A 21,185-nucleotide genomic window follows, 5' to 3' on the forward strand; every position below is an offset into this window, starting at 1 on the left:
GGCCTTTTTCTTCCCAAGGGATCATCCTGTGAGACAAAGAGCATTTTTCCTAGACATGGCTAAAAACCTGCCTATAGATGAAGAATGACGACGTAAATTTATTTCTCTTGTCTTGCAGACTCTGCTTTCTTTGTTTTTCAATTGCTGAAGTGGAACATCTCTCCAAGCTAAAGAAGCTGTCATAGCTGACCCTGTTTAGCATGAGGAAGGGGAAACTGGTTTGGGTTAAGTGTTGGGATTGTCAAAAGTTTTCAGGTTGTCAGAAGTGCACAGAAACTCTTTTCAGTGATGCCCATTGACAGGACAATGATCACTGAGCACAAACAGAAAATCACAAGAGGTTCTCACTGATCATCAGAGACAAATGCTTTTTCACAGTGTGAGGATGACCAACCACTGGCACAGGTGGCTCAGGCACCTCCTGGAGTCTCCATGCTTGGAGATAATCACAAAATGTTTGGTCATGACACTGGGGCAGTGGAGCCGTAGAGAACTGAGGCTGCAGAGGGTTGATTCTGAAGGACAGCAGCTCTTGAGAAGGAACCATGGTGGAGTCATTTGACTGCAGACTGAGGGAGGAAGGGAACATGAAGCAGTAGAGATGAAGACCTGTGATTAATTGTTAAGAAATGATCCCACACTTGATTTCCTGTTGTGCCTTTACTTTTTGGAGAGAAGAGGCAGAGAATTCAGGAATGATGCTTTGAGGATGAGTCTGGGAGCAAACAGGGATAAAGTGGGAGCAAGGCATTTTGTCCATGTACACAATTCCATTCTTAATCAAATTGGGAATAAATCAGAATCCCTGCAGTGTGCAGTAAAGGCCAGGAATACCTGTGGTGCACAGTGATGGCACCTGACTTCTTGGAATCAGCCCTGACACCCATTAGCTCCCGGCCACTGGCAACTCTCAGCTTCCAACATCTAACACAAGCTCTGCCAGAGCCCGGAAGGTTTGTGTTAAAGCTCATCTGCATTTCCTGTCCCCGTGCGAACAGCACAGAAATACCGGGCAGAGTCCTGAGCTTGCAGGGACCGCAATGAGAGATAAGCCTCAGACCGGGAATTGTCCCGGGAGATCTTGGCCCGACCCTTCACTGCAGCCCCGTAGTCCACTGTACTGCCACTGCGAGAACTGATTGCGGACACCCTCTCCAGCCGGCCCCCGGGTGCCTGACGGTACCAAAAAATAAGATAATCCGCGAAGGTGAATCCGGATCCGTGGCAGGAGAGGGTGATGGAGTCCCCGGGCGCTCGCAGCCCTCCGCCGGCCTCCTGCAGCCTCGGCTGTGCCCAGAGCCCTGCGGAGGGAGAGCGCAGGAATCGGGCAGGGCGCGACCACGGACCGAGGGCGCTGTCCCGGGCTCCCGGTGCCCCCGGCCCGGCACAGCCACAGCCACAGCCCCTGTCCCTGTGTCTGCCCCGGCTTTGCCAGAGTTCCCTACCCTACCTCTGCTTCTGTCCTTTCCCAAGTCTCTGCTCTTGTCCCTGTCCCTGTTCGTGCTCCTGCTCCTGCTTGTCATTGTCCCTATCTTAGATCCGGCCCGCTCGCTGCCCTCCCCGCCCGGCTCTCACCTGCCGGCCACAAGGCCAAGGCCAAGGCCAGCAGCCCCGGCCCCAGCCCGGCCGCCATCGTGCCCGGCCCCGGCTCCGCGGCAGCCGCACAGGAGCCGAGCGGAGCCGCGCTCGGGCCGCTCCCGCCCGGCCCCGCCTCGCCGGGGCAGCGCCGGCGCCTCTGCCCGGCCCCGACACACCCGCCCCGGGCCCCGGGCCCTGCCCCGGGCAGGAGCAGCGCCGGCCACGCCCGGGCCGCGGACACAAAGCGGCGCTGCGAGCTTGGGCAGCGCCTTCTGCCAAAGGGACCCGAGCGCTTCGTGCCCAACGCGCCCAGAAATTCGCCCTCGGAGCACACAAGGTCGCTGCCGTGCGCGGCTGCCTTGGGCAAAATGCTGCCGGCAGCTGAGGGAGGTGATGGCTCCTCTCTCCTCGGCACTGCTGAGGCCGCACCTGAGTACTGCGGACACGGCTTCACTCCCCAGTTTGCCACCTCAGGCAGTTGTTTGTCACCTGAGCAGGGACTCAAGGACGCTGAGCAGACAATCACAAAGGGAATTTATTATTTGATACTTGAACTAAGCACAGGGCTGTGGCAGATGCTGCTGCAGAGCAAAGCAGGTCAGATCTGTGCCTGATCAGCGACTCTTGCTCACATCATCCCTGAGTGCTTGTCCTGTGCTCGATCCGAACACCCTGGTCCCACGCAGGCGGTGCAGACAAGTGATCAGTGGTGCAGGAAAGTTCATTCTTGAGAACCCAGGCCCCTACAGGGAGTGGAATTTCTCCTGCCTTCTGGCTGATTCCACCACTGGCCATGGGTCAGTGCCTGGTTTCATTGAAGGATAAATCATCCATCCTATTTTCTCTTCTTCTGGGGCATTTCTGCGTGAAATGTAAGGGAGAGGGAGAAAGAGAACTTGCCCTTGCAGTCAGATAATTACCCGTCCTCCTAAGGAGTTTCTGTGATGGATATGCCCTTTTCAGCTCTTTGTTGCCTCTCCTGATTTGTTCTGCACATCTTTAAGTGGATGACTTGCCCATTCTCATGGAGTTCTTCACGATGCTTTCCCATGTAACCTCTTGGAGAGAGGTTTATTCTTTCAGGATGCTTTTAATGTTCTCTGCCACAGGAGAGAGCTCTCACCATTTTGACTTTCTCCGCGGGGCAGATGTCAGACACCACGCTCTATGTGTGAGACTCACCAAAGGAAGGAAAAATGAATGTGCTAGAGGTGAAAACTGTCCTCAAATTAATTTAAAAGTTTTCTTGAAGTTCACCTGGTGTATGGTCTTGTCACTGAAAGTGTGGGAAAATACAAACATTCTCCTACAGCATTTTTAAGTGCCAGAGAATGAAAGCATTACTTTATTTTGGCCAGGGTTTGCAAAAGAAACTATTTCATTCACACATTGTGTGAGTTGTGCAGAGAAAATCCTTCCATCACCCAAGGTTGTCACTGGATTTTTCCTGTGCTTCTACAATCACAACCCAGGGAAATTCATTGGTTCAGTGTTCACTGGTCCCAAGTTACACAGTTTGTAGTATTTGGTTTCCTATTGATCCCTTCACCTTTGATAATATTTCAGTTCTCATTCTGCAGTGCTGAAACAATTCCTTTGAAAAGAAACTTCAGTTCCTTTCCCCTGGGCAAAGGTGAACAAAACCCCTGACTGAAGGTATAGAAAGAAATTTAAAATTTCTTGTCATTTCGCTTAGTATGAGAAAGGTATCACAGAAATGCAGAACGATTGAGGTTGGAAGGGAGCTCTGGGGGTGATTGGATCTGCCCTGCTCTAGCAGGAGTGTCTGGAGCTGTTGGCCAGGGACCATGTCCAGGTGGCTTTTGAATATCTCCAGGGACAGTGGCTCAGCCTCTGGAGATTTTCAAAGGCTGTCGGAGCACAATCAAACATGGACACAAAGGAATCTGAAGGAGAGTAGATATAAAACTGTAAAAATGTTTTGTACCAAAGAGTTCAGCTTATAATCATCCTCCATTATTTTGCTGTCATGGGATCCCTTACTGGACAATATTGTTTTTTCAGATTTCAGCATAATTCCCCATGTAAATAGGCTTATTTTAACACTGGGTATTTAAATGTGGAGCACAGTATCTCTACAATCTCTCCTCAGCTGGTATCAGCTGGGAGATCTGCAGATTCTGTCCTCTTCTATGGAATTAACCACACTGACACAATCTTACAATTGGACTGGAAACAATTCTATTCTCCTGTTTTCTTATGCTGCGTGTTCTGCACAGCAAATGCCAAGGGAAAAGGCAGAGCTTAGTGGGGGCAATGTGGGACCCTGTCATGAAATGAGGGCTTTAGGTGAATGAAACCCTCACGGTCAGAGGTGTCAGCAAAAGCAGCTTTAATACAAATGTACCAAAGCGTGGCAGAGTCCAACAGCAACGCCCACTCTGCAGCTCTGATACATGGATGAAACAGGGACAGGAACATCGAATTAGAATTAATTGGGAAAGATTGATGTGGAGACTGGGAGGGAGAAAAGCCTTATTTCCCCTACACAATGTGGTTAACTTGTTTTTTCAAAAGCAGGGGAGGCTTAATCCTGCCTGCTGTGACTGAGTCACAAATGGTGACCACAGCATCCTGCCTGCAGCTTGTGAGAGGGGCTGAGCTGGGGAAGGTGTGAGCTGGGCTCTGTTAGGTAAGAACCAAGTTGCCATGGAAACTATCACTCCATCAAACCACCCAAAATCACTTCCTGCTGGCCCCTTGCTCCTCTCCCTGAGTGCCAGACAACAGCAGGGCTTCTTCTCTGCTGCTATGAGCATTTTCCTCCCTCATGCCTTCTGCAAGGTCTCTCCTCACTGAAGCTCCTGAATGTGCCAGAGAGACACTTCCCTGCACAGGCTCTGGAAAAGACACATTCGGCCAACAGGAAATCTCCATTATCAAAGCTTTGTTTATGATCCCCGTGGGCTTTAGGACAGCTGGATTTCGGCAATCTCTGTCCCAGGTTCAGAAGAAAAAGTACAGAGGACCCACAGCATTTTAGCCTAGTATAAAACTTTATTTTCATCACTACTACAGGAACCTAAAATGCACATGAGCTATATTTGGCAGAAGAAATACAGGCTTGATAAAGAAATGAACATTATCTGCTGGTTGAATGACATCACTTCAGATTCCATACAACTCTTCTCATCTGCAATACACACTTATGAAATCGATCTAAAACCCAAAGCTGCAAATGGCAACCACTGGGCTTGAATTCCCTCAGCAGCACTACTGCAGTGGCACAGGCAGTAACACAACATGCCTGGGAAAGGAGCTTTTAAAAGGCCACATATCTAGGGTGAGCATTGGAGTTTTGAAAGCTATTGAAGCAGCTTGGACACTTGTGTGCAAATGCCACAAGTGTGGGGAGATGACTTTGCAGGAGGATGAGGATAAATTCACTCTCCTCAGTTCTCAGAGGAGAGCAAACAGCAAAAGCACTTAAAACTGTTCAGTGTAAATCATCTGGCCAGGCAGGAGTGAGCAGTGTTCAATGTCTTCAGGGGAAGGTGCTGCCTCGTGTCCTGGCTGGTCTCTGGCAGCTGCTCTGGCCCTGCTTGTTCCAGCCCCTTGTGCTGCTGGTTCACGTTCTTTCCTGCTCTTCTTCGGGTTCCTCTTGCCTTCATTCCCCATGACTGGAAGAGCAAATTGGGGGTTAAAACTGCATTTAATGAAATTGGGCCTGGGAACCCGTGTTTGATAGCTGTGAGCTCCCTTACCTCAGAAAAGAAACAACTTGATACTCATGAGGGTGTTGATGGCGATGCTCTTTGCCAGCAGGACTCTCAAACCCAGCACAGCCATGGACAGCATGTTCACTCTCTGCCCTTCAGCATCTGCTCAGTGACCAGAAAAGAGCAGAGAGATCATGGTCTGCGTTTTGATGTTGTGGTCTTGGCACAAAGTGGGACAATGCACAGGGGATGGTGTCAGGGAAAGGAAGAGCAGCAAAGGAGCAGAGAGAGAGAAGATGGCAACAACAGGGGAGCCCAGGGTCTGTCTCTGCTGCTTTTGGCTTCCTGGGGCTTGTGTGTAACTGCAGGAGTAACCCTGGAACAGCAGCTTGTGTCTGCTGAAGGTGTTGTCTTCTGCCTCCTGTGCCCTGCAGGAAATCCATTTCCATGCCTTTATCCCCCAGCGAGCAATGGAACTTCACAGCCTGTTTGGGGAACTCACCTTGTGCTGAGTGCTTGGGCTCTGTGCTGTTGCAAACCCTCTTACTGGGCACTTCAGCCACTGGCTCATCAGCCTCTTCTTCTGCAGCATGATAAAGAAAAGACATTTTAAACTCTATCCACGTTTTAGACAGGATTAAGGGAAATGTTCCTGTGACATTTCCTGTAGGAACTTGAGGAAAGTTGGGGCTCAGGTGATCAGTCATTATTTCCAACAATAACTTGAGCTGACAATTTTTCCATGCAACAGCAGGAAACAGAAGAATTCCTGCATTGTTTTGGTTTTACTATTTGAATCACCTTCAAAGCTGCAAAACAATCCTGCAAAATATAACAACGTACTTTGTTACAAATCCCTCCAGCACCTCCTATCTTTAACTTTTTGCAGGATTAGAAAGGCTGTTCCAGTTTGGGCTGCAGCAGGTTTGCTGCTTCATGGTGAAATATTTAGTCATAAGGGAATTTACATTTTGAACAAATAGATTGTGTCTTCCCTCTTCTCCCCCAAAAAGGTATCTCCAAGTAATTCAAGAGTTGAAACCATTTCTTTCAGATGCTTTGAAACATCTTTCATCTCTCCCTGCTAAAATCCCCAATGTCTTTCTCATTTCTGCTGGCTGCCCAGGGCAATGCTGTCGAGAAGGAGAACACAAAGCCCCACAGGCCACTGTCTCCAGAAATAAGTGACAGCTGTGCCACCAAACTGTACCTGGATGTGTTGTTGTCATGGTGCTGTTGTCGAATTTGGCCGTGCAGGTCAGCTCTGTGTCTTTGGTCACATTGACCACTTTAATTGCATTGTACAACCCCTCTGATGTCAAAATGGATCTGCTCTGTTCATATACGACCTCCTTAGAGGGCATCTCCAAGCTGATGCTCTTTGTCTGAATATTCCTTGCCAAACAAGCTGCTTTCCCAGGGCTGCCACCTTCTTCCAGTTTCTTTGATTTCATCACAATGACTTGAGGGTTGGAAGTATTGGAAATATCTGTAACGAAAAGCATGATTTGGACAGGATTGATTTAATTGCAGGTTTTCCCAAGTGCTGAATGATCGAAATTCACATGTACTTCAGCTGTAAATGATTTGTAACATCCTCATTAATTATCTTATATGTCATTATTGTTTGCCAGTAGAGGTGCAACTAATGATGGATGATTGTTTAAACTCACAGCCAGCTGTCTTACAAGAAAACCATTGGTGTCAATAGAATTGCAGAGGCAGGAAATCATTGTGGTACCATGATTTCATTTTAAACAAAATACCTTTGCCTCTAGATCATATTATTTATGGAGAATCAATAGTTATCACAAAAAAACAATATTAGAAAACCAATAACTTAATTCAGATTAACAATTTGCATTAGATTAAAAACATGGAACTGACAGGAATCCTCCAGCAGCCTTCCTTGCCTTAAAGGGCTCAGCTTATGAAAGGCTGTCAGACACATCCACAAAGATTGACGTGTCTGCTTTGACAGGAGCACCCTGAGGGGTCTCTTGGGTAAAGAGAGGTGCTTTAGGATTTTCATTTGGCACGGTGTCTGCCTTGCAGGTGGGACAAGAGATCCCTCAAGTCTAATATTTTCTTCATCCTGTGGTACTGATGGAGGTTTGATCAAGGGGCTCTGACTTTACCCCCTTTCCCCATCAGCCCTATGGCACTGCTGAGGAACTGAGGTGAAAGCCAAATCGTGCTCTGCCACAACTTCATGGGTCGGCTCTCCTGAGCCAACAGGCACAACTACACACTTGTCCACACCTACAGCAACCACACACCCAACAGAAATCAAACATTTCCTTCCCAGGTGTTGTACCACGGCTGCCCAGAGCCTGTCAGTCCTGTGCATTCTGTGTTCTCTGAGAAGACCTTGAAAGGCTTTTCATGTGGTCTCCTCTCCAGGCTTTCCAAACAGCCAGAATACAAACAAGCAGCTTCTCTGCAAGAGCTCCCTGGGCAAGATCATCAGCAAGAAATCATGTACACGGTGCAATTGTAGTTCAGAGAGCAGAAGATTCGTTTATTCTGAGTCTAGTAGACTCACAGGAGTCCCACTAGTTTGCATTTTGTGACAATCCAGCCATGAATTCCTACCACTGCTTGCTTCTGGAAGGGATTTGTGTTTTATGTTCTGAACATTTATTTGGACAAAAAGTTGTACTTCTCCTTCTCTTTAGTCTTATAAAGTCACAGGAGGAGTCCTCCATTCTAAAATGTAATGGGCCCGAAATAACATGAAATGTTCTTACAGTACTTTAAAGACCTCTAAAAGCCCAGCAACAATTCCTGAGGGATGCACCTGAATCTTAATATAATGTAGATCTACACCAAAAACCCTTCTGCCACCCCAACATTCACATTCCATCAAAAATCTCAGGGTGACCTCATCCTTTAATCTGCATCATGGAATTCCCAATAAAGATAGGAACTGCTAAGGCTTCTTATCATCCCCACTCCACACATTGGTCTTTACAGAACCCACACACCTTGGCAGCCAATTGTCTTTCATGCCAGGAGCTCAAGGATTTGAGGCACTTGTGAGAATTTAAGCCCAAGGCTCTTTAACCTCCTTCCTCCTCTGTCCCCAGGGTACTGGAATTACTTACCTGGGGACACTCTCAGTGTGGTGCTGGTGTCAAACCAGAACTTCTCCAAGCAGGCAGTTCCAGATCTGTCTCAAAACTCCTCAGCACTGTGAGCTCTTCTCTGAGCTCTGCAGTCCCGCCCCAAGTCAGTCAGTTGAAGTCCACTGGAGAATTGGACACTTGACAGGAAATTTGAGCCAGAGTGCTGCCCAAACTGGGAATAAGTTATGCCATGCTAAGTAGTGCCCTGCTGGTGTTTGGGGATCATGGAATAATGGTGCTGTGCAGAGTCAGCCCAGTTGTTCCTGGGAAACCTTTCTGAGCAGATCCAAGCTGAGGATTTGGCTTGAAAGCCTGGCTGGAGTGAGAGTGCACTCACGGGAATATTGCAGATGAAAATCCTTACAGTGAACCCAAACCATCCAATTCCTTTTTCCACCTCCACCCCAATATTAAATGAAGTTTTAGAAATAAAGAAATGTCACTTACTTGGTAGAACTGTGAGAGTCGTCCCTGGTCCAAATATAAGCTTAGCTGTGCTCACAGTGCTAAGACTCATTCCAATAACTCACTCTTTCCTCAAGGTGCTCAAAAGTGTTTTAAAACAGGAGACAAAAAGCCAAATATTAGTCCTAATTATCCATGGCAGCCAGTCCCATGAAGTAGATTTACTTCCAAAACTGGAAAGGAAATAAGTTAATTGAATAGTTCAGTGATTTCAGATACCATGACTGAGTATAGAATTTTCAACTTCTCCCTTTCTTGCACCTTTAGAAACTTCATGAGCTCTTTTATGTGTTCAAGATAAACAGAGATACAGAAATAATGTTCTATTTGTCTTCTTCATGATTGCAGTCATCTTTCTCATTTCTTTCCCAAAACATCTCATATTTTTTCCCTCCTTTTGTTTTAGTTCAGGGCCTTATGCCGTTTATAACATTGTGGTCTCCCAAACCCAAACACTGTGATATATTTCATAGCAAAAACTGTCTCTGTACCACTACACAGAATTTTGAATTATACAGGCAGTCACATGACTTCTTCTGTGGTTTTACAACATACCACCTGAAGAAATCATAAAGCTTGCAAGGATCTCAGATAATATCAGAAAGGTTGAGTTGTATATGAGAACTTGGGGATTACATGACACCTCTGGAAAGTCTGAGGGAGTTAATCTGGATAGAAAGCAGGAAAATAGTCAGTGCTTATTGTGTTATTTCAAACATTTCTTACAATGCAGTCAATTTCCCTAATTCTCTCCCTGTGGGCTTTAGTGGCAGTGTGACAGGTGTACTGGGACGTAGCAGGCTGGCTCTGGGGAAGTTGGGAAGAGAGGATTAAAAGCAGAAGAATCAGGAGGATCAGAAACTGCTCAAGTGACCTTTGAGCTGGGAATTACTCTCAATACCCCATGGTGAAATGCATCCAGGGATCCTCTAGCACGGAGCCAGTTTAGATGCCAGTGTCTCTCTCTGCCTCTGTCTGGCTGTTGCTCAGGGATTCCCCCAGGTCAGCACGGTCAAGGAAATAAATGTAATGTTTGTGAGTTTGTGGCTGCTCCAGCTGCTGCCTGTGCTGCCTCACACAGGGGGTGGTGGCTGTTCGAGTTGGAAAGACAGGTGTCTGCCAAGTAGGGTGAGAACCTCCCTTGGAATGGAAAAATATGATCCCCTTCCCTCTGACTTATTATAATTTTGAAATTAGGGGCTTTCAGGCAAAGAGGCAGGACAAGGAACACCAGTTCTTTAGCAGTATGTGTGTGTATAACAAGGCAAACAAACAACCCCACCGGCAGCGACACCAAACAGAAGCAGAGCCCAGTCCCAGCTGCTCTCGGCTGCAGGCACTTTCCCCTTGGGTGCAGTTCCGGGCACAGCCAGCAGGGGCGCTGCTGGCTCGCGGCCGGGCAGGGCGGGTGCGATGATTGCCCTGCAGGGGGCGCTGTGGCGCCAGCTCGGCCGCCCTTTCACGCTGTTAATGGCGGCTCGGGGGGGGAGGGATGGAGAAGGGGCTCCTTTACAGAGCCAAGGGATGGAGAAGGGGCTCCTTTATACACCCAAGGGATGGAGAAGGGGCTCCTTTACACACCCAAGGGATGGAGAAGGGGCTCCTTTACAGAGCCTCAGGAGTAGCCGGTCGCTGTGCCCCTCCCTATGGTGAAATGAGCCGTAACAGGAGCCTGGAGCAGCAGGCTGGAATGGCAAGAGCTGAGCATTGCCAGGGTGGTAATCAAGGTGTAGCACAAACTCTGCAGCTCTGGCAGGAGCCCCTCGGGGCTGGACGGACACGGGGTGTAGAGTTAATGTGAAACAGTGGCAGACAACAGCGGGGCTGGGCGGGGGATTGATTCCCTTGGAGAGTTCACCAGCCATGGCTGATCCCGAGCTCAGCAAAGGCAGTGGCACGGTGTCCTCCTGGCTACCAGATCCTGGTGCAGCACGTGCTGGCTCTGGGCTCCCAAGTGTCAGAGAAGCAGAGAAGAAAGCTGGCCAGCCCTCGTCACAGCCCGAAGGTAAACAAAAAAATCAGGCAAGAAACACAGGGCAGCAGTGTCTCCAGTCAGTCGCCCTTGCCCTGTGGCTCCTGAGGTGAGCACCCTCACCAGAAGGAAGCAGCAGCCCCTGGCCCCAGCCCTCACAGGATCCCTGCTGCCCCTCACCCACTGAGATATTCCTGGAGCCGGGGGAGGCCGTGACCATTCCAGACTAAAACCAGAAACTAAACCAAAAATGGATAGGGAATTTAAGCCATCCCCAAGAGAGCAATATGGTGTCTTTGGTTGCAATACAGGATTTGACTGGAGGTGTGTATTCTATCACCATCTGTTGAAACCAGGCATGGCACTGATCCTTATTTCTGTGGGAGATATCCTCTGCTAATGGGCCATCTATTAAAACCAGCTAGGTCAGTATTCTTTATCTTTTCCACAACCCATCCTTCCTCCAGGAGATATCTTCTGTTAATGGTCCATTGAGTCCCACTGAATGACTGATTAAATTACATCATCCCATTGGGAGATGCTCCAGCCAGGGGCAGGAGCCAAGCCTTTCCTACCTAGATAAAAAGTGAGATCTGGAACACCAAGGCAGCCCTTTTTGCACTGGATTCCAGAGGAAAACCAGACCTTTGCACATCATCACTGGAACTTTGGAAGAAAACCTCACTCTTCTACAGGAGCACTGCTCCATCAGAACAACATCTGTCACTGCAGGAGGATGCAGCCACGATTGCATGGCCCTGCTGCCAACACCTTTGTTACCGTATGGACTAGAAATCCTGAATATTAGAATATAAAATGTATAAACCATAATAGTAGTAGTAATGCTAAGGCTTGAAGACTGCAGTTCCCAGAGTAGGCCCTGGGAAACTAACTTAGGAATGTGCTGTGCTGAGAGCATGCAGAACTGTTAGTGATAAGGTTAAAGTATAATCATAAATAAAGTACTGGTGGTGGGCAGTGGCGTAAGAGAGAGATTGAGGGGGAGAACACTATAGTCCTAGGATAAGCAACCATGTAAGATTTATGACGCAAAATGCTATCTTCAAGGTGAATGTATCTATAGAAGAATGTGTACTTCTGCACATAAACCATTTGTAAAAAGGGTATAAAAAACCCTCTAAAAAGGGAACCAGTGGGATCCTGACTTGGGACGCGAGTCCGCAGGTCCCCGGGCCCTGAATAAAGCACCGCATAAACTGACACTCTGTTAGTTTGTGTTTTACTTGGGGTTTCGGGCAGCACCTTGACTGAATGACGGGGGGGTCAGGTTGGATACTGACTCTGTATTTGGGTTTGTTCGCTGTAATACTGTATTTCTGTTTTAATTTCCCTAAGAAAGAACTGTTATTCCTATTGCCATATCTTTGCCAGAGAGCCCCTTAATTTCAAAATAATTTGGAGGGAGAGGGTTTACATTCTCCATTTTAAAAAGAGGCTCCTGCCTTTCCTGGCAGATGACTGTCTTTCAAACCAAGACATATGGGTAGAAAACATGAGAGTAATGGGACGAAATGGGCAAGGCCTTCTTTAGACAAATGGGACATTCCTGGGCTCCAGTCCTCATGGGGTGCTGGAAGTGTGTCAAGTGTCTGATGGCAGGACAGCACAGCTGAGCACACACACTCAGGAGTTTACTGCAGTGTGCTGATGCAAACTTGCTGACACAGGTGGCTGCAGAGCTGGACCTCTACTTGCCAGTGAGGAAGAATTGGTGAGGGATGTGAGGTGGTTGGGGCAGCCTTGGCTGCAGTGACCATGCAGTTGGAGCTCAGGATCCAGGGAGAAGAGAGCACTGCAAATCCAGGACTGGAGCCCTGGGCTTCAGGAGAGCAGAATCTGGGCTCTTCAGGGATCTTCTGGGGGGAATCCCATGGCTTATGGCCCTGGACAGAGGAGGGATTTGGGAGAGCTGCTCATTTTCAGACATTAGCTCCTTGAACCTCATGAATGAGGTTTTCTTGACAAAGCTTAAGTCAAGCATTGTGTCCAAAGGCCAAAATGATGAACAAAGGGCTCCTGGATGAACTCATAAAGGGTAAAAGCAAAACAAGCATAAGTGCTTCTTCAGCCCCTGCTCTGATGTCTATAGCTGAGAGATTCCTACTGGGAAGTGCCATTTCTGGTCTCCAGGTCTCCTTCTTCATGCATCTGATTCTGGCCATTGTTGGATCTGAAGTTAAAAGGATCTTTGTTCTTAACAAAAGTCTCCTTTGTCCTCTGAGGCAAACAGAAGAATATAATGTTCTGCTAAAATGGAAACATAGAAATACAGAAGGTTCTTGCCCACTTGTGTTCTACTGGAGCTGGTGATCAAATGTCTGTTTGCAACAGCCAAGAATTCAGCGTGAAGAGTGAAGAAATTGGTTTTGGAAAAAGACAGTTTGTGTGTGGTGGTTCAGTTGTTTTCAGTCACTGTGGTACGTAGCTCACACTGTGCTAGACAGTTCTACAAAAACATCTGGGTTTTTTTCAGTGCCACGTGATGTCTCCTCTTTCATGTCTCTGAGGAGCTCCCTTTTGTTTTTCTGTGCCTCTACACTGCTCTACTTCTGAACATCTAACACTGTTCCAGAGGATTCCCGACACTAAAAATGACATTAACATCCTTGCTTGTTTTGGCATAGTGGGCAGTTAATGTTAATCTCTCTAAAATATTGCCCCTGACGCTTTGGAAAGGAATATTGTTGTTAGAAGTGTCTCACAGAAAAAGTCTGGTTACTGGTTTCTCTTTCAACACACAGCAAGAGAGTTAAATATGCATATGGTAAATGTAAATGAGACTGATAGTACTGTAGATTTAATCAGCATATACAGCTTGATTAAGAGGATGCCCTGGCAAGAGCAAACAGAGCTCTGAAGATTGCAAAAAGTTGGATCAAGTCTGGCTGTTGGGAAACAAGATTTTAGTAAGCAGAAATGCAGAGTTTGACTGTGTGATGTTTAACTAGATGATTGTAGTAAAATATTAGCAGCCAACCTGTAAATGGTATATAAGCACATGTAGTGCTCAGTAAAAACTGGATTCTGATCACCATTCAGTAGTCCCCGTCTCTCTCTCCATCATCAATACATGGTGGCACTGTGTAACAGTGGTGGGGGTTTTGCACCATTTAATTAGAGGTTTGTTTTCATTGATTTTGTTTACTTAGAACTGAAATTAATAAAAACACGATGGAAATGTTTTTTTCTTGTGTTTGGCTTGGTTGTTTATTAAATTTTATCAGAAAGGATAGAACGTTCAACAGCACTTCTAGCTACTTGCTAGAAGTGAGGAAAAAAGGTAAAAGATGCAACTGCTGCAAGGTTGCTTAAAGCTAAACAGACCAATAGAGAATTAACACCTCTTTTATTTATACTTTCGACCTATTTATGCTTTTAACCTAAGTTCTCATGACTCTTAGTGTGACATTGACTGACCAACTAGAAACTACGACCTGAAATTGATAAAAAAGAAGGAAGAAGAGAGAAGATGAAAGAGACAATGCCCAAAATCCTAAATATTGTCCAATACCTATTATGTACTATAAAAACCTCAATTTAGAACCCATCACTATGTGAAAGCAAACACTTCTATTTCACTGCACCAGAGATTTTAACTTCATCACTCAAATTAAGAAGCCCTCTCCAGGGCCTCAAGTTAAAAGCAGTGTTCTCCAGGGGGTCAGAGCCTGACAGCACAGAAAGCTCAAAACCCGCAGGTTTCTGGGATCCAACAGCACTGCAGGGACATCTCCCTGTCCTTGTCTCAATGCACAAGCCATAATTGCATATTTTCCCCATTTATTCAAGGATGAGCACTGAAAGAGCACCTTGCTGAGCACCTGGAGGACAACCAAAGGCAACTCACCACACCTTCTCAACTCCTCCTTCCTCATCAGGTGCTCTGTAGCAGCCACCCAGAGCAAACTCATCCCTGCTCACCTGGCTTTGCTAAACAGCCTGGCTCCATCCACCACAGCACTCTGGCAGCTACAGCAACACATCTGCATCATCCCATGGCTCTGCAGCCAAGGCACAGAGGAAAAATGAGGCTGTGCTGGACAGGAGCCCAGGCAACGTGCACTAAACCTGCACTTGCCCAAAGAGCCTGGGCAGTTGCCACAACAGATCCTCCTGCACCAGAAATGGTGCCAGCCCTTCTTCCAGCCCTCCCTCCACTGCCTTTAGTGCCACCAAGCCAGAGGGATGTTTCCTGCACCTGCCATTGCCTGACAAGAGCCCTGGGGAGCAGCTGCTAGACAGAAATGCTGAGACATCTGTCTTCTCCATCTGTCAGTTTTTGATCCATTCTGATACAGAGCTGCTCCAGGGTGATTCTTGCTCCACAGTAATACATTGCTGCATCCCCTTGCTTTGCTGCCAGGATTTCCAATGTGAAGCTGTTCTTGGAGCTCTCCACTCTTTCCTTAAAGCGGCCTTGGAAATCTTTTCCATAATAATCACCCTCGCTATAAATCCATTCCAGAGTGCCCCGTGGGCCCTGGCGGTACCAGAACATGTAGTAGCTTTCCATAGAACCTTCCTTCACGCTGCACTGGAAGGTGCCTGGATCTCCCTCTTGCACGGTCAGTTCCCTGGGGTGCTGCTCCAAGGTCACCTGGCCAGTGACTGCTGCAGAGAGCAAGAACAAGCCACAGTCACTCCAAGATTCAGCAGAGCTCAGGGCAATGCTAATGGAGCTTTGGACTGGCACTGTACCGGTGGAAGAACAAAATCCTCCTCTTTGAAGCCATCTGACACAGAGGGACAGAGCTGGCAGCTGGTGTCAAGGCTCACAAGGAAGGACATTCCACAATTCCCTCCCTCCTTTTCCCTGTCAGACAGGGAGCTTTCTCTGATTTTCCCCGAAGAAGCAGGAAGCATTTGCCCCATGGGATGACAAATCCCTTTGTCCTTGCCAAGACAGGATGGTGAGGAACCCACTCTGCTGTCCCTGAAAGTGCTGTAGATGAGCCCAGCAAAGACAAAGGCGTGTCACAGGCCATGGGGCTGGTGCCCTGCGCTGCCATCCTGCAGCTGGTGTGTGCCAGAGGGGCCGCAGTGGTCCCAGGAGCAGAGTGTCCAGTGCCAGGGCACAGCGCTGGGCCCCAAGATCTGAGTGCAGCAGGGAGGAGCCCTGCGTGTGCCCAGGCTGCAGGGGAGGCAGCTTGGATGGAGGTGACGAGCTCACAGGGGCAGGAGAGGAGCAGGGCTGCTGTCCCCGTGCTCCCCAGGCATGGCTGGGCAGCTGGAGCCGGGGAACAGGTCCGGCTGCAAGCGCTCAGCAGCTCCCCAGAGCCGTGCAGAGCACAGGGCCACGCTCAGCTCCTGGGGCCAGCAGCCCTTGCCTGCACTTACCTACAATGGGCAATAAGCCCACGCACAGGGCACTCCACATGGCCAGCCCCGCTCTGTCTCGCCTCTCTCCACCTTCTCTCTGCCTGCACAACAGCTCTGCCCACACCTGCCCTGCCTGGGCGTCTGGCACTGCTCTCAGGGCCACTCCCTCCTGCTCCCTCCCTCTGTCTGTGACAACACTGAGGGGGAGAGGTGGGGCAGGACGAGCAGAACTTGAAGCTCTCGCTGCCCTCCTGGCTGTCTCTCATTCTGCACGGTGCAAGAACAGACTGTTTGTTGGGCAGGAAATGCTGTGCTGGCTAAAGGGGACGTGTTTCTCAGGGGCCAGCCCTGGCCTTTCTCTCAGATGTCTTGCAGGCTGCTGCTGAGATTTTGGAGCTGACTGGGGAGGCTGTCAGCTTGTCCTTCCCTTGGCCCCTGGCCCTGGCTCTGCCGAGCTGCTGCTCCCACATGGGACACCCCAGGATCGCAGCTCGGCTTGGCCAGGGCACCCCTAAGCCAAAGTGCTCCTCACCCTGCTCCCTGCACTCTGGCCCAGCACCCTACTCCCTCCCCAGTGATGACATTTCTCCAGCTGCCTCCTCCTCTCTAAGGCCTCCTGGACCCCTGCCCATCAGCAAAGGCAACCCAGGACCCTGCAGGGACCAGGCTGCTCAGCAGAGCCAGGACACTGCCTGCCCTGTGTCCTTCCCCTCCTCAGCAGGAACCCAGGGCTCTCCCTGTGACCACAGAATGGGACAACTCTGAGCCCTGACACTGTCATTGTCCTGACTGCCACCACTCTTCTGGGAGCATTGCCCACCCCACAGACTGTCTGCATCCTTACCCTCCTCCCTCTTTCCCTGGGTACTTGGACATGGCACCTTGTGGTGAGGACTATTAGGATAGGAGGGGTAAAAAGGAGATGGAGAGGGTAGAGAAGACCACTGAGAATGCGGGCTGGAGGATGGGAAAAGAAGCAGTTGGGTGCATGGTCAGGGAGGATTTGTCTAGACCAGGGATAAGAGGCCAGGGGCCTCATCCTTCTCTCAGCCTCTTTAGGAAGGGAAGTGGAGAGGGATGTTCTCCCTGGTACACAGTGATAGGTCGTGTGACAGTGGCCCAAAGCTGCACCAGAGGAGGTTTAGGCTGGATATTAGCAAGCATTTCTTTACTGAGAGAGTGGTGAAACATCGACACAGGCATCCTAGGGATGTGGTCAATACCCCAAGCCTGTCTCTGTTTAAGAGATGTTTGGACAGTGTCTTTTGAAATATGCTGCAACTTGTGTTCTGCCCTGAAAGTGGTTCAGCAAGTGGACTAGACAGTCATTGCAGCTCCCTTTAAATGGAAAAAGTCCTCTTTTCTCTCTCCCCTGCCTTCCACTCCTCTCCTCTGCAAGCCCCCAGGAGCAGTGAGACCCCATTTCCCTGACCCCAGGCACAGCCCACTCACTGACTCTCCCCTTGCATGGGCTGGGACCCACGTGAACATGCAGGAAGGGAGGAAGCTCATGGAGTTCAGGAACACCTCAATGTCTCTCTGGTCCCTCAGGGTGCAGTAATTGAGTGCACTGACCCCAGCTCCAGCCTGCTAATGGTCAGTGTCCCAGAGCTCTGGTCAGCCTGGCAGGAAAACCTCGTGTGGGCAAAAGGGGCTGTGTGGCTGTAGGAGCCTCCATGGCCCTGGCACTGCAGCAGCACTGCAGGGCTTCACCAGGACACTGCTGACACCAGGCCATGTAAATATAGCAGGTTTAGGGGCTGTAAGTGCAACAGAGGGTCCCAGTGTCCCCTGCTGGCCACCACCCTGCAGAGCTGGTTGTTTGCCTCTGATCACCTTGAAATGCACCTGAAAGAAAATCAGGCCCTTTGCATCACTGCTTTGCTCTCAGTGGTGCAAGGACATGGCCCCCAAAAGGGTCAAAGGAAGCAGGGAAAGGTGTTGCCAAAGCCCAGGTGCTTTGTGTGTTCCACTTAAGAAGGGGACCAAGGAAGGCAGAGTGGGACTGGAGCCTGGCAGTCACCAGGCTGACTGGATGACAGAAAAACCTGGAACCTCCTGTACAGAATAGAACATTGCAACTGGGACTCGGGAGAAGGAAAGCCTCAGTGTTGGGAAAGGAGCTCTTGATTGAAGGTCAGGATCACTGGCGCTGCATGGGGATGGCCCCTGAATTCTTAGGAACACTTTCCAACACTTGAATCACTTTGGCATTCACCATCTCCAAATTCGGTGGGTGCTGAGCCAGACCCCCAGAAGGTTTGTGTTAAAGCTCAGCTGCATTTCCTGTCCCCGTGTGAACAGCACAGAAATACCGGGCAGAGTCCTGAGCTTGCAGGGACCGCAATGAGAGAAGAGCCACGGACAGGGAATTGTCCCGGGAGATCTTGGCCCGACCCTTCACTGCAGCCCCGTAGTCCACTGTACTGCCACTGGGAGAACTGATAAAGGACACCCACTCCAGCCGGCCCCCGGGTGCCTGACGGTACCAGTAAATAAGATAATCCGCGAAGGTGAATCCGGATCCGTGACAGGAGAGGGTGACGGAGTCCCCGGGCGCTCGCAGCCCTCCGCCGGCCTCCTGCAGCCTCAGCTGTGCCCAGAGCCCTGCGGAGGGAGAGCGCAGGAATCGGGCAGGGCGCGACCACGGACCGAGGGCGCTGTCCCGGGCTCCCGGTGCCCCCGGCCCGGCACAGCCACAGCCACAGCCCCTGGCCCTCTGTCTGCCCCGGCTTTGCCAGAGTTCCCTACCTTACCTCTGCTTCTGTCCTTTCCCAGTCTCAGCCCTTGTCCTCGTCCCTTTTGGTGCTCCTGCTCCTGCCTGTCCCCGTCCCCTTCCCCGTCTCCGTCCCTGTAGCGGTCCCAATCCCAATCCCAGTTCCTCTCCCTGTCCTTTTCCCTTTCCCTGTCGCTGTTGCTGTCCCTGTCTCTGTCACTGTCCCTCCTTCCCCAGGCCCGCTCGCTGCCCTCCCCGCCCGGCTCTCACCTGCCGGCCACAAGGCCAAGGCCAAGGCCAGCAGCCCCGGCCCCAGCCCGGCCGCCATCGTGCCCGGCCCCGGCTCCGCGGCAGCCGCACAGGAGCCGAGCGGAGCCGCGCTCGGGCCGCTCCCGCCCGGCCCCGCCTCGCCGGGGCAGCGCCGGCGCCTCTGCCCGGCCCCGACACACCCGCCCCGGGCCCCGGGCCCTGCCCCGGGCAGGAGCAGCGCCGGCCACGCCCGGGCCGCCGACACAAAGCGGCGCTGCGAGCTTGGGCAGCGCCTTCTGCCAAAGGGACCCGAGCGCTTCGTGCCCAACGCGCCCAGAAATTCGCCCTCGGAGCACACAAGGTCGCTGCCGTGCGCGGCTGCCTTGGGCAAAATGCTGCCGGCAGCTGAGGGAGGTGATGGCTCCTCTCTCCTCGGCACTGCTGAGGCCGCACCTGAGTACTGCGGACACGGCTTCACTCCCCAGTTTGCCACCTCAGGCAGTTGTTTGTCACCTGAGCAGGGACTCAAGGACGCTGAGCAGACAATCACAAAGGGAATTTATTATTTGATACTTGAACTAAGCACAGGGCTGTGGCAGATGCTGCTGCAGAGCAAAGCAGGTCAGATCTGTGCCTGATCAGCGACTCTTGCTCACATCATCCCTGAGTGCTTGTCTTGTGCTCGATCCGAACACCCTGGTCCCACGCAGGCGGTGCAGACAAGTGATCAGTGGTGCAGGAAAGTTCATTCTTGAGAACCCAGGCCCCTACAGGGAGTGGAATTTCTCCTGCCTTCTGGCTGATTCCACCACTGGCCATGGGTCAGTGCCTGGTTTCATTGAAGGATAAATCATCCATCCTATTTTCTCTTCTTCTGGGGCATTTCTGCGTGAAATGTAAGGGAGAGGGAGAAAGAGATCTTGCCCTTTCAGTCAGATAATTACCCGTCCTCCTAAGGAGTTTCTGTGATGGATATGCCCTTTTCAGCTCTTTGTTGCCTCTCCTGATTTGTTCTGCACATCTTTAAGTGGATGACTTGCCCATTCTCATGGAGTTCTTCACGATGCTTTCCCATGTAACCTCTTGGAGAGAGGTTTATTCTTTCGGGATGCTTTTAATGTTCTCTGCCACAGGAGAGAGCTCTCACCATTTTGACTTTCTCCGCGGGGCAGATGTCAGACACCACGCTCTATGTGTGAGACTCACCAAAGGAAGGAAAAATGAATGTGCTAGAGGTGAAAACTGTCCTCAAATTAATTTAAAAGTTTTCTTGAAGTTCACCTGGTGTATGGTCTTGTCACTGAAAATGTGGGAAAATACAAACATTCTCCTACAGCATTTTTAAGTGCCAGAGAATGAAGGCATTACTTTATTTTGGCCAGGGTTTGCAAAAGAAACTATTTCATTCACACATTGTGTGAGTTGTGCAGAGAAAATCCTTCCATCACCCAAGGTTGTCACTGGATTTTTCCTGTGCTTCTACAATCACAACCCAGGGAAATTCATTGGTTCAGTGTTCACTGGTCCCAAGTTACACAGTTTGTAGTGTTTGATTTCCTATTGATCCCTTCACCTTTGATAATATTTCAGTTCTCATTCTGCAATGCTGAAACAATTCCTTTGAAAAGAAACTTCAGTTCCTTTCCCCTGGGCAAAGGTGAACAAAACGCCTGATTGAAGGTATATAAAGAAATTTAAAATTTCTTGTCATTTCGCTCAGTATGAGAAAGGTATCACAGAAATGCAGAACGATTGAGGTTGGAAGGGAGCTCTGGGGGTGATTGGATCTGCCCTGCTCTAGCAGGAGTGTCTGGAGCTGTTGGCCAGGGACCATGTCCAGGTGGCTTTTGAATATCTCCAGGGACAGTGGCTCAGCCTCTGGAGATTTTCAAAGGCTGTCTGAGCACAATCAAACATGGACACAAAGGAATCTGAAGGAGAGTAGATATAAAACTGTAAAAATGTTTTGTACCAAAGAGTTCAGCTTATAATCCTCCTCCATTATTTTGGTGTCATGGGATCCCTTACTGGACAATATTGTTTTTTCAGATTTCAGC

General features: G+C 49.8%; 2 protein-coding genes across 2 annotated transcripts in view; both read right to left on the reverse strand.

Moving 5' to 3' along the window:
- The window catches only part of LOC106864004 (M1-specific T cell receptor alpha chain-like), a 370,462-nt gene that overhangs the window by 213,106 nt on the left and 136,171 nt on the right, over positions 1-21,185 (reverse strand). The gene's annotated exons all lie outside the window — the stretch shown is intronic.
- Positions 4,574-19,207, reverse strand: LOC148221099 (Ig heavy chain Mem5-like). The gene is made up of 8 exons (XM_088179636.1): positions 19,150-19,207; positions 18,466-18,770; positions 13,382-13,401; positions 8,834-8,883; positions 6,469-6,747; positions 5,761-5,841; positions 5,304-5,420; positions 4,574-5,219 (listed from the first exon to the last, which is right to left on the reverse strand). The coding sequence occupies exons 1-7, from the start codon at positions 19,205-19,207 to the stop codon at positions 5,305-5,307; spliced, it is 909 nt and encodes a 302-aa protein (XP_088035762.1). The 3' UTR covers positions 4,574-5,219; position 5,304.

This window comes from Sturnus vulgaris, chromosome 27, assembly GCF_052056855.1.
Source record: "Sturnus vulgaris isolate bStuVul1 chromosome 27, bStuVul1.hap1, whole genome shotgun sequence".
Lineage (NCBI taxonomy): Eukaryota > Metazoa > Chordata > Aves > Passeriformes > Sturnidae > Sturnus > Sturnus vulgaris.

Bases quoted from the DNA above. Each gene is read 5' to 3' on its own strand.
- LOC148221099 (XM_088179636.1), bottom strand. From the start codon at position 19,207: ATGGCGGCCGGGCTGGGGCCGGGGCTGCTGGCCTTGGCCTTGGCCTTG. The intron at 13,402-18,465 runs GTTCACACGGGG...GAACAGTGTTAG, and splicing joins CTGCCCGGTATTTCTGTGCT to ATGTTCAGAAGTAGAGCAGT. The intron at 5,842-6,468 runs GTACAGTTTGGT...ATCATGCTGCAG, and splicing joins CATGACAACAACACATCCAG to AAGAAGAGGCTGATGAGCCA.